This window comes from Entelurus aequoreus, linkage group LG15 (assembly GCF_033978785.1).
Source record: "Entelurus aequoreus isolate RoL-2023_Sb linkage group LG15, RoL_Eaeq_v1.1, whole genome shotgun sequence".
NCBI lineage: Eukaryota > Metazoa > Chordata > Actinopteri > Syngnathiformes > Syngnathidae > Entelurus > Entelurus aequoreus.
Genome location: NC_084745.1, coordinates 44,954,716 through 44,968,151, shown reverse-complemented (window position 1 = coordinate 44,968,151; position 13,436 = coordinate 44,954,716). Strand labels below are relative to the sequence as shown.

Below are 13,436 nucleotides of genomic sequence, written 5' to 3'. Positions count from 1 at the left end.
TATACAGTCGTGGTCAAAAGTTTACATACACTTGTAAAGAACATAATGTCATGGTTGTCTTGAGTTTCCAATAATTTCTACAACTGTTATTTTTTTGTGATAGAGTGATTGGAGCACATACTTGTTGGTCACAAAAAACATTCATGAAGTTTGGTTCTTTTATGAATTTATTATGGGTCTACTGAAAATGTGACCAAATCTGCTCGGTCAAAAGTATACATACAGCAATGTTAATATTTGGCTACATGTCCCTTGGCAAGTTTCACTGCAATAAGGCACTTTTGGTAGCCATCCACAAGCTTCGGGTTGAATTTTTGACCACTCCTCTTGCAGTTCAGCTAAATGTGTTGGTTTTCTGACATGGACTTGTTTCTTCAGCATTGTCCACACGTTTAAGTCAGGACTTTGGGAAGGCCATTCTAAAACCTTAATTCTAGCCTGATTTAGCCATTCCTTTACCACTTTTGACGTGTGTTTGGGGTCATTGTCCTGTTGGAACACCCCACTGCGCCCAAGACCCAACCTCCGGGCTGATGATTTTAGGTTGTCCTGAAGAATTTGGAGGTAATCTTCCTTTTTCATTGTCCCATTTACTCTCTGTAAAGCACCAGTTCCATTGGCAGCAAAACAGGCCCTAAGCATAATACTACCACCACCATGCTTGACGGTAGGGATGGTGTTCCTGGGATTCACATTTTCTCCTCCAAACATATTGATGGGTATTGTGGCCAAACAGCTCAATTTTTGGTACAGCATGGCAACATAAACTGGCTGAATTTTGATTGGCTAAAAACTCTAACCTAAAAACAACAGCACTGGAATGAGCATAATATGACATGAAGAGAATATGAATACTTTTTGATATTTAGGGAAAGTAAATAAAACATTACTTTTATCTTTAATTATGATCATGATTTCTGGTTATGTTAGGCCAGCACAGAAGGCCTTGCTGGCCCTGACGGCCCACCATTGTTTTTATGGCAGCTTATCAAGAAAGACAACATGCCTTGATCTATGAGAGCTCCTTGAAGTGTAGGATGGATGTAAAACCAAAATTAATCATGCAATCTACAAAGCACAGTGCCTTTGAATATGTTTGATATACTGTATAGTACTCACACGTATCATTTATTTTTACTATTATGATGATCCACAGTGACATCGCGCCGCATCACCTCATTGCCCATTGATGTTATGTATATTATGCATACTGTATTATATATATATATATTTTTTAAACTGTATTATATATTTATGGCTGTAATGGATTTATTAACTGACAGTTTAGCCCCCCCGGTGTTGCAACACTATTTACTTTAGACACGAGTATGTGATGGTAATCATCAACTCCTTCTATGGCGGCCAAGCAGAATCAACAACCTCCAGGGTGTAGGCCGTGGAAGAACCCATTTATCCAGGATATGTTCAGTATATCATCTTGTTTTTTGTTAAGAACGGAAGCTCTTTCATCTTTAGTCTTCAGTTGTCAGGCAACAAGCAATTGATTTTCAAGGCGTATGCAGCGAGTGAGTTGTTGATGAGACGTCCAAATTGGTGTTGATCCAAATTGTAATAGTTTGGCTTGGTGGTGCTCTGCACTCTGTTGAATGCCTTTCATTTCAATCTACAATCCAAACCAAGTGTCACGATTTGTGTTGACTCGACAGTTCATCTCACAAGTCCACAACCTCCTGCCTGGAACACTTTCACTTATGTCTTAAATGACTGGGTGAAGCAATTTCATGAGTAAGCCTTTTAAAAGATAACTGCACCTCTTTGGGGGAACTCGGCCCATCATTCAAAATCCTTATGTGAGACTTGAACACACGTCTTTCCCTCTTTTGTGCGTTCTAAATAGTGGAAAAATAAGTGGCTAACAATCCAGGTAATGAGGATTTACCTATAAAAAACAACATCCAAAAACCAGCAACAACACTCCATTTACCGTGTTTTTCGAACCCTAAGGCGCACTGGATTATAAGGCGCACTGTCGAATGGGACTATTCGGGTCTGTTTTAAAAGGTAAAGTACCACTGATAGTCACACACACACTAGGTGTGGTGAAATTACCCTCTGCATTTGACCCATCCCCTTGTTCCACCCCCTGGGAGGTGAGGGGAGCAGCGAGCAGCAGCGGTGGCCGCGCTCGGGAATCATTTTGGTGATTTAACCCCCAATTCCAACCCTTGATGCTGAGTGCCAAGCAGGGAGGTAATTTTTATAGTCCTTGGTATGACTCGGCCGGGGTTTGGACTCATGACCAACCGATCTCAGGGCGGACACTCTAACCACTAGGCCACTGAGCAGGTTTTCATACAAAAAGTGCACCAGATTATAAAGTGCATTAAAAGGTTATATTATGATTTTTTTTCTAAATGGAAAACACTTCCTTGTGGTCTGCGTAAGATGTAATGGTGGTTCTTTGGTCAAAATGTTGCATAAATAATGTTTTACAGACCGTCTTTAAGCTACTTTCTGATCGTCTCTTTAGGAAGCGCTGTTTTGTGGGCGGGTCTTATTTACGTAGCTCCACTTCGACAGCGTCTTCTCCACGTCATCTTTTGTTGTAGTTTTTAGCGCTTCCAGCGAGTCTACAGCCAGGTATGAGTTGGAGCTGTAAGCTACTTTATATTAGAAATAGCAAAAGCGGAGGATGAATGCTTCATAACAAGAGAACAGAGAAAAAGAAGGCGCTAATTGACTACAATGGCGGACGCGCGCACATTTTCCATCCCAAATACACATCAGCAGGTACCAATAGGTAAGATAGTAGGGAAAAAAAACCTATCAGATAATATGTCTACTAATAAGTGCCATTTTAGGGTCCTTGTACACACACTATATTAATACCCGCAAGGTAAAGCACAGTACGCCTGACTATGGTAGCCGTAATGCTCTGACAATTCATCAAGCGGTGCAGTTTCCTAACTTACCAAAGTCGTACTAAAACATTTTGACAGATTCTAGAGTGCAATGTGTAACATTCTCTATTCTCAATGAAACATCAAAGTTTGGGGTCTTGCTCGCTTATCAGTACTTGCTCGCTTCATTTATTGCACAGGCGTCAACCTGCAGTCCAAACGTTTGGACACACCTTCTCATTCTTTATTTTCATGACTTTTTACGTTGTAGATTGTCACTGAAGGCATCAAAACTATGAATGAACATATGTGGAGTTATGTACTTAACAAAACAAGGTGAAATAACTGAAAACATGTTTTGTATTTTAGTTTCTTCAAAATAGCCACACTTTGCTCTGATGACTTTTTCGCACACTCTTGGCATTCTCTCGATGAGCTTCAAGAGGTAGTCACCTGAAATGGTTTTCACTTCACAGGTGTGCTTGAAGCTCATCGGGAGAATGCCAAGAGTGTGCGAAAAAGTCATTAGAGCAAAGGGTGGCTATTTTGAAGAAACTAGAATATTAAAACATGTTTTCAGTTATTTCACCTTTTTTTTTGTTAAGTACATAACTCCACGTGTTCATTCTTAGTTTTGATGCCTTCAGTGAAAATCTACAATGTAAATAGTCATGAAAATAAAGAAAACACATTGAATAAGGAGAAGGTGTGTTCAAACTTTTGGCCTGTACTGTGTGTGTTATATTTATATTGCTCCAATGGTACATTTTTAGTCTACTTTATACCTTTTGTTTTCGCCCTCTTTTTGTACCCTTGTGTGCATTATCCTTTCCATCCTTTGTAACTGAGCTACTGTGTGGAAAAATTTCCCTTGTGGATCAATAAAGTTTTTTTCTAAGTCTAAGTCTAATTTAGACACATGTTTTATATGACAACTATTCTGTATCAACTAGCTCAGTGTTCTTCAACCACTGTGCCGTGAGATACAAAAATATTTTTTGCAGACCAGTAATTTATAGTTTGCAGATGATGTGTTGTTCGGCAGAGTAACCGTGTAATACTCTTCTATATCAGTAGGGGGCAGCCGGTAGCTAATTGCGTTGTGGATGTCGGAAACAGCGGGAGGCAGGTGCAGGTAAAAAGGTATCTAATCCTAAAACCAAAAATAAACAAAAGGTGAGTGCCCCTAAGAAAAGGCATTGAAGCTTAGGGAAGGCTATGCAGAACGAAACTAAAACTGAACTGGCTACAAAGTAAAGAAAAACAGAATGCTGGACGACAGCAAAGACTTACTATGGAGCAAAGACGGCGTCCACAATGTACATCCGAACATGACATGACCAGTGTTGGGTTAGTTACTGAAAACCAGTAACTAGTTAGTTACTAGTTACTTTATTTCAAAAGTAACTCAGTTACTAACTCAGTTACTTATACCAAAAAGTAATGTGTTACTGTGAAAAGTAACTATTATTTCTTTAAAAGCTCCCATTAAAGCTCTTTTAGCCTTCATTTCAGTACTGTTATTGCAGTGGAGAATAATACAATCTGTTGATCAACTTGACATGCATTTGCATCACTGAACTCTGCTAAGCAATGTGCTCTACATACAACACACAAAGACAAAGATATGTTTCAAAGGGCCAATTTATTTCAGGCCAGAACAAATTGACAAAACTATTTTAAATAGCTGCAACATAACATACATAAGTAACAAACAGCATTATAACAACATAGCTGTAAACCTGGCTTCACCTAAGGAAGGCACACTTGACATACACAAAGCCTAACCAGGCAGATTTGAATTGTTGTTTTGGGCAGTAGACAGAATCTTTGATCCAAGACACAACTTACATTTAACTAAAATGTTCATTTCTTTGTGCTCGACAAAAAAAAGAAGTGAGAATATCTCCATGTTAAGACACTCGAGTCGAGTGTCGAGAGCTGCGGCTCCGTTGTTAGTAAACACAGACACACCCCTCCTCCCCTCCCCTCCCCACACCCACACCCAGACACACACAGAGCGCGCCTCCGGCTTGTGACACAAGAACATTCAGAAGGACGACACTGCAGCGCTCCAATAAAACACACTCAGATCTTCTGTTTCTAGCCAATACTACATAAAAAATAACGTAAAATAACGCAGTAACACATCATGTAGTAACGGTAACTGAGTTACTGAATATAAAAAATAACGCGTTAGATTACTACTTACCGCCGAAACTAACGGCGTTACAGTAACGCGTTAGTCCCAACACTGGACATGACAATCAACAATGTCCCCACAAAGAAGGATAAAAACAACTGAAATATTCTTGATTGCTAAAACAAAGTAGATGCGAGAAATATCGCTCAAAGGAAGACATGAAACTTCTACAGGAAAATACCAAAAAAAGCGAAAAAGCCACCTAAATAGGAGCGCAAGACAAGAACTAAAACACTACAAACAGGAAAACAGCAAAAAACTCAAAATAAGTCATGGCATGATTGTGACAGGTGGTGACAGTACACCTACTTTGAGACAAGAGCTATATTGATGCATAGTTGGTTATGGTTTAAAGTCATATCCAACAATTGCAACAACAACTTTTTACTGTCAACTGAGTTTCGTTTTTTAATGATTTCGGCTGGTGGTGTGCCTCTGGATTTTTTCGACGCAAAAAATGTGCTTTGGCTCAAAAAAGGTTGAAAAACACTGTACTAGCTCACGGAAAGCACTTGTACTGAAAGATACAACCATCCCATTAGTCGACATCACTGTTTTATGTTTTGTTCATAAAATGTTTAGCAATAGCAGCTACCGTATTTTTCGGAGTATAAGTCGCACCGGCCGAAAATGCATAATAAAGAAGGAAAAAAACATATATAAGTCGCACTGGAGTATAAGTCGCATTTTTTGGGGAAATGTATTTGATAAAACCCAACACCAAGAATAGACATTTGAAAGGCAATTTAAAATAAATAAAGAATAGTGAACAACAGGCTGAATAAGTGTACGTTATATGAGGCATAAATAACCAACTGAGAACGTGCCTGGTATGTTAACGTAACATATTATGGTAAGAGTCATTCAAATAACTATAACATATAGAACATGCTATACGTTTACCAAACAATCTGTCACTCCTAATCACTAAATCCCATGAAATCTTATACGTCTAGTCTCTTACGTGAATGAGCTAAATAATATTATTTGATATTTTACGCTAATGTGTTAATAATTTCACACATAAGTCGCTCCTGAGTATAAGTCGCACCCCCGGCCAAACTATGAAAAAAACTGCGACTTATAGTCCGAAAAATAGGGTACATAATGGGACAACGAGAATGGCTTCGTGTTTCACTATAGATTAATTTAGTTGTCCTCAAAGTCTCTCACGAGGTCTGCCATGATTAGTGGTGACAAACACTGAATGGCACTCTCTGTTGTTGATGTTTGTTGTTATGTGCTGTGTGAAATTAATGTGCCCAGAAAATATATTACAGTAATGTCTAAAATGACCAAAGTCCAGTAAATATTACATGTTATCATGAATGTGCCTGTTACAACATGTATATAAAAACTTCTTTAGAGGACTTTACAGTTGAAATAGGTGAACTTGCATTGTGCTATCGAGAACGCCCAGAAAATGTTTGTTTTTGTGTGGATGATGGGCAAAACAAAACAAAAAGTGCAGTTCCCCTTCAGGAATGGGGCCCGTTTTGAGGTCAGGTGTCGGGCGGTGTACCTTAGCCTTGTCAAGCTGAGCCTCGGCCTGCCGCTCTGCCTCTCTGCGCACCGCCTCCTTGTCCTCCTCCAGAGACACATCCGAGTCTGACGGACGGCTAGTGTAGGAGTCGGCCGAGCCCTGTGGAGACCGTAGTGTACGTCAGTTTTTCATTCACTCACAAAAAAAAGGTTGATTCTGTTTAAAATTGGTGCAGTAGATAGCAAGTTATGTATGCAGTGTCGGGCAGCTGAGGGAACTCTTTTGCATTTATTGTGGGAATGTCAGAGGATAAAAGTGTTACGGTTGAAAACAACAAAAGGATTAATCACATTCCTAAATATAAACATCCCAATGACACTGCAAATTTGTATTCTCGGTGATTTGCATCAATTCAGTAATGTGTCATCAAAGAGTAAAAATGCATTTCTTTCAATGTGCATCATAACAAAAACGGTAATTAAAAAAAAAAAAGGATAGATGTGTCAGAATAATTGTATCTAAGTTATCACACAACTTTGTGTTTCAATGAGTGAGCAGACAAAAGCTGTCTTTAATCCTACCAAGCAGAAGGCTTGTAAAACTCCACTGTGTAGGATGGGAAGCAACATGAAGGTGTTCTGTTTCTTTCATGTATTGTAATCAACAGAAAGATATTGTCTTGACCCGAGATCTACAAAGCGAAGAGGAAGCAGGACCAGACTCCCCTCCAGGCACCGCTTCTTCGAACTGTTTTAATCAAATGTGATGGCTGTTTACGACCCCCGTCCCTTAGAAACAGCTGTTGCCATGTAATCAGCATACTTGCCGACCCTCCCGAATTTTCCGGGAGACTCCTGAATTTCAGTGCCTCTCCCTAAAATCTCCCGGGATAACCATTCTCCCGAATTTCTCTCGATTTCCAGCCGGACTTAAGGCACGCCTCCTCCAGGTCCGTGCGGACCTGAGTGAGGACAGCCTGTCGTCACGTCCGCTTGGCCAACTAAAAAGTAACCACAGAACACTAGTGTTTTGTGGTTACTTTTTGGTTGGCCAACGGTTTACGTTGTATTGTGCACCCTGACGGCAAGTGTGGGAGTCGGTTCTGAAGTATGAAGTAAAGGGACGTAACTTCGTCACCTCGCCTGGTTATTGACTCCAACCCAGAATATTACACTGCCCATACCTATGCTCCTTCAAAGGCTGTGCTACTGGCTGCAAAGCATTGCACTTTCAAATACAACAATGAATAGATGTTATGTGTGTGTAAATGTGTAAATAAATGGACACTGAAATTCAAGTATTTATTTTATTTATATGTATATGCATATAATAAAATACATATATATATATACTGTATATATATATATATATATATATATATATATATATATATATATATATATATATATATATATATATATATATATATATATATATATATCTAGAATTCACTAAAAGGCAAGTATTTATTATATATATATATATATATATATATATATATATATATATATATATATATATATATATATATATATATATATATATATATATATATATATATATATATAAAGTACTTGAATTTCAGTGAATTCTAGCTATAAATATACTCCTCCCCCCTTAACCCCGCCCCCCAACCCCGCCCACTTCAACACCCCCCCCCCCCCCCCCAAATCTCCCGAATTTGGAGGTCTCAAGGTTGGCAAGTATGGTAATCAGGGAAAGTCCAAATAAAAGAGGAGGCGTACAATCTTTCGCCAGAGCGTGGTGAGACTGTGCAAGAGTACAGTCCAAACGTCTCTCCTCAATTGAGCCAAATTTAATTCTGTCTCTGTTTATTCCTTGCTTCTTGTCTTGTTTAATAAATGTCATCAGTGTTTGAACCTGACATGTTGATAGTCCAACTCCTACTGACTGGTATACATACACAAGCTATGGAGATGATATCAGTAGAAAAAACTGCATTTAGTTTAGATAATAATGAGGCATATATTGGATTATGGGATCCATTATTTAAATTTGTTCTAACTATTAAATGAACCTAAAATATGACTTATTTTATCTTTGTGGAAAATATTGGACACAATGTGTCGTCAAGCTTATGAGATCCGATACAAATGTAAGCCACTGTGACACTATTGTTCATTTTTTAAATGTTTTTATTTTATTTTTTATAAATGGCTGTGGTAATAATGTAAATGAAGGAATTCTAATCACTGCTATGTTGGAATTCTTATTAATATTGATACTGTTGTTGATATTATTCATTTTCGTTTGACTACTTTTGGATTGTTTTGTGTCATGTTTTTGTGTGTCTCCTCAATTGCTCTGTTGATTGCTATCCTGAATGTTGCTGGGCCGGGTTTGGAATTGTATTATTATGGTATTATTGTGTATTATTTTGTTGGACTGAAAAATGTTGATTCTTAAAATCGCTGTTATTCCCCAAGCCCTCATGTAAAAACAGTTGAGCGGCGTTCATACTAAAATAGACGTACGTTCGAATCCAGAAAATTACGTAGGCCAGTAAAAAAATGGATGTGCTAAAGTGTGCACATGCACAAATACAAGCATTTTTATTTTTTTTACATCACAATCAACTTGAAATCGGTACCAGATGTCGGCTCAGAACAGGCCCACTTATATTGAAAGTAGCCATGTGCTTGGCACAGTCCGACCAATCACAAGTCAGTAGGAGGAGCTTCTTTCCCGTGCTTGGAGCTAATGGCAGAGCAATAGTCAGTCTGACATTGCTGTGTCTTCGAAAACTGATATTAAAAAAAAAAGAAATGGTCGTTTCAGAAAGAAAGTGAAGAAAATAGATGTGCATGGCCAAAACTGACTCAGGGAAGGAAATTAGTGCTTCACTCTGTTTGAAAAGATAGTCGCTACAGAAAGTCTATTCAACTGACGGCCCACGGGCCACATCCGGCCCGCCAAAACTTTTTATTTGGCCCGCCGAACATCACCCGAATCGTGATGTCTTTTGTATTCGCGGTCGTGTCATCTGTCTGAGAGTTACTCTGGCGATCAAAGATGTAGCCTTAAATTTGACCGCTACACCTTAGGTCAGTGGTTCTTAACCTCGTTGGGGGTACCGAACCCACCAGTTTTATATGCGCATTCACCGAACCCTTCTTTAGTGAAAAATAAAATGTTTTTTTTTTTCAAATTCAAGACACAGTCATATGTTTTTAGTAACACTTTAATATGGGTAACATATTCTAAGTAACAAAGACTTAATTTAGAGGGTGTACCCTGCCTTCCGCCCAATTGTAGCTGAGATTGGCTCTATCGCTCCCCGCGACCCCGAAGGGAATAAGCGGTAGAAAATGGATGGATGGATGGATGGATGGACACTAGGGGAACATATTCTAAGTAATAAAGACTTAATTTTGAGTTATTTGGTTAGGGTTAGGGTTAGAGGGTTAGGGCCAGGGTTAGAGGGTTAGGGTTACAATAAGGCCATGCCGAATAAGGCATTAATAAGTACTTAATAATGACTAGTTAAGAGCCAATATGTTACTAATTTGCATGTTAATAAGCAACTAATTAATGGTGAATATGTTCCCCATACTAAAGTGTTACCATGTTTTTTTACTGGTGCACAAAATGAACCGTGCATGAACATCACCTTGTTGAAAGAACAAAACCAACACAGTGCATAAATTCACAACAAACTACACACCTGCAAACCAGTCTGACTTCTGTTGTAGCCGTATCCGTAATACGCCGATAGGGAGAAGTTTGTATTTACACGATGAGTCGGGTGTGTTTTGACCTCCGCCGAACCTCTAGGGTTCGATCGAACCCAGGTTAAGAACCACTGCCTTAGGTTTAGTTGTGATGGGTCACATTCATTGTGTGCAATGTTTGATGTGGGTGTTGTTTAATTTCTACATGCGTTAACATCTGTAGTTTGTTGTGTGAATGTATTAACACTAAACCTATTTTATTTATGTAAAATACACAATGGACATTTATGTAAAATATGCAATGGTCGATATACTTTTGTAATGTTTATTTTATGTTAATATTTTTACAGACTTAAAGGAATACATGTAAATAAATAAAAAACAGGAAAGATAATAATTCAAAAGAAGGAACATCCATCCTCAACTAAATTTCTGGAGCTTTTAAGGTAGGAAAAAAATTCAAAAGAAGGAACATCAATCCTCAACAACATTTCTGGAGCTTTTGTTTCTTCATGCTGTTAACTATCTGTCTAGCTGCACACGCTGGAATTGAGTAACGAGGGCAGAATAATACATATTGGCATTTTCTAACAAAAACATCCACATTTCGATGTCTGGCCCCTTAGCCCTTGGGCTCTCCTAATTGCAGCCCTCTTCAGGCGGCCGAGTAGCGCTTATACAGCAGCAGCCAGCCCTCGTAGCTCCCACTCCCTCTCCTCTGTTGCAAGTTTTGTTGATTCTATGCAACTTGTTCATGTGTGCTATGGTTATGAGTTTTTTTTCCTTGGCCTCAGTCTGGACCCCCACCCTGGAGTCCAGCCTTTGCCTGAATATTTTTTTTACTCCCCCCACTCCTCTCCAACGTTTATTTGTTTCTCACCTTTTTTTTGTAATGGCCACCAGAAGTCCCCCTGTAATGTTTGTCTGATATTGAATGGGATTGTGCTGAAAACCTCAATTTCCCCTCAGGGATTAATAAAGTACTTCTGATTATGATTCTGATTATTAATAGCTCTGCACTACAGTGATACGTAAAACTTTAGAAGAGGTAGGTGACTCTGATTACCCCCAATATAATTACCATTTTTGTAACTTATAACAAAATGTGTTTACACAGTAGCCTGCTCACATGAACCAGATTAGAGTTTCATGTGAAAATGATGTTATATGGATAGGCTCCAGCCCCCCATCACAACCCAAAGCCCGCGATCCAGAGAGAGACACTAGCAGTAGAAAATGGATGGGATTGTTTGAAATCTTTTACATTTAAACATCCCAGCATATCACAAAGGTTATGAAAGACCTTGACTCTTGTTCGATGACTCAATTTATTAATAATACACAGGAGAGCTTCCTGCTTTAGCAGCTGTATATGTGACAACCACCTCTGTCTTGGAGGTGCCGGTTTGCAACAATCACCCACTGCTGCTGTCCGCCTGACAGGGCCAAGGATCATCACAGTAAAATTTTTGGCAGCAATAGGTGGCGAAATGATTGCCTAGATAAACTAATAGACATCCTCACAAATATTAACATGAATATGAGGCATTAAATTCCACATCGACGTCTTGATACATCTCATCTTTGCCGTGAAAAAGGTCGTACGGCAGGTTTTTCGAGGGCTTTCAGGGCCCTAGAACTTACATCTACCGTATTTTCCGCACTACAAGGCGCACCTAAAAACCTCCAATTTTCTCAAAAGCTGACAGTGCGCCTTATATATGGACCAATATTGAGCCACAAAAGGTCTCGCAACTACAGCCTCTACTGTTGCGTCTATTCTATGTGCCTTATAATGTGGTGCACCTTATAATGCGGTGCGCCTTATATATGAACAAATTTTTAAAATAGGCCATTCATTGAAGGTGTGCCTTATAATCCGGTGCGCCTTATAGTGCGGAAAATACGGTATATACAGTACAGGCCAAAAGTTTGGACACACCTTCTCCTCATTCAATGCGTTTTCTTTATTTTCATGACTATTTACATTGTAGATTGTCACTGAAGGCATCAAAACTATGAATGAACACATGAGGAGTTATGTACTTAACAAAAAAAGGTGAAATAACAGAAAACATGTTTTATATTCTAGTTTCTTCAAAATAGCCACCATTTGCTCTGATTACTGCTTTGCACACTCTTGGCATTCTCTAAATGAGTTTTAAGCACACATGTGAAGTGAAAACCATTTCAGGTGACTACCTCTTGAAGCTCACCGAGAGAATGCCAAGAGTGTGCAAAGCAGTAATTAGAGCAAAAACCGTGAAAAACCGTCCGACCGGAACTTTCTAATAACTAAAGTTCCTTGGGTGAATAATGTAAACTCAATACACCGGTATGTTTTAGCGCTTTCTTGGCAAGTTTACTGACAGATATAAGTAAGAACCTTACACTACTTTATATTAGAAATGGCAACAGCGGAGGATGAATGTCCCATAACAAGAAGATAGAGAAAAAGAAGCTTATTGACTATGGTGTCCGCACGGACTACAAAGGCGGACGAGCGCAATTTTTCAGGACTTATGCAGATCCCAAATACAGATCAGCAGGTACCAGAAAGTAAGAAAAGTTGCTTTTGCATAATATTGCGAATCAAAACGGCAGATAATATGTCTTACCTTATACACACACCATAATAATACCCGTAGGTTGAAGCACAGTACAATCCATCAAGCGGTGCGGCTTCATAGCTTACCAAAGTCGTACTAAAACATTTTGCTAGATTCTTGAGCGCCGTGTGTAATGTTCTATATTTTCAATGGAACATATACAATTTTGGTGTTGTTTACTTGAGTCATATTGCAGTCTACACACATCTCTCATGTGTGACTGCCATCTACTGGTCACACTTATCATTTCACCATGTACCAAAAAAAACGCTTTGAGGTCGGTAAGCACAACCAAAATGATTCCGTACATAAGGTTATAAGGCGCACTGTCGAGTTTTGAGAAAATGAAAGGATTTTAAGTGTGCATTATAGTCCGAAAAATACAGTAAGTTAGTACAATGAGCAAATGGCACCAACTGTAGTCATACCTTAGGTCCCTTTGGTTTGAAGAATACAATGTCACCTAATTATAAAAGTGGCTGGGCTGACAGATGCAAACACAAATGAATACATCTTTAAAAAAGGGTGTTTCATCTTAGATCAGGGGTAGGGAACCTATGGCTCTAGAGCCAGATGTGGCTCTTTTGA

The 13,436-nt window shown here is 38.9% G+C and overlaps 1 protein-coding gene across 7 annotated transcripts in view; it reads right to left on the bottom strand.

Annotated features, from left to right (window-relative positions):
• cacnb2a (calcium channel, voltage-dependent, beta 2a) overlaps nt 1-13,436 on the bottom strand; it is a 190,779-nt gene that overhangs the window by 58,967 nt on the left and 118,376 nt on the right. For all 7 annotated transcript variants that reach the window (XM_062021594.1, XM_062021597.1, XM_062021595.1 and 4 more), the window contains one exon: nt 6,587-6,706. In XM_062021594.1, the coding sequence (XP_061877578.1) occupies nt 6,587-6,706 (120 nt within the window). The remainder of the gene's footprint in view (nt 1-6,586; nt 6,707-13,436) is intronic.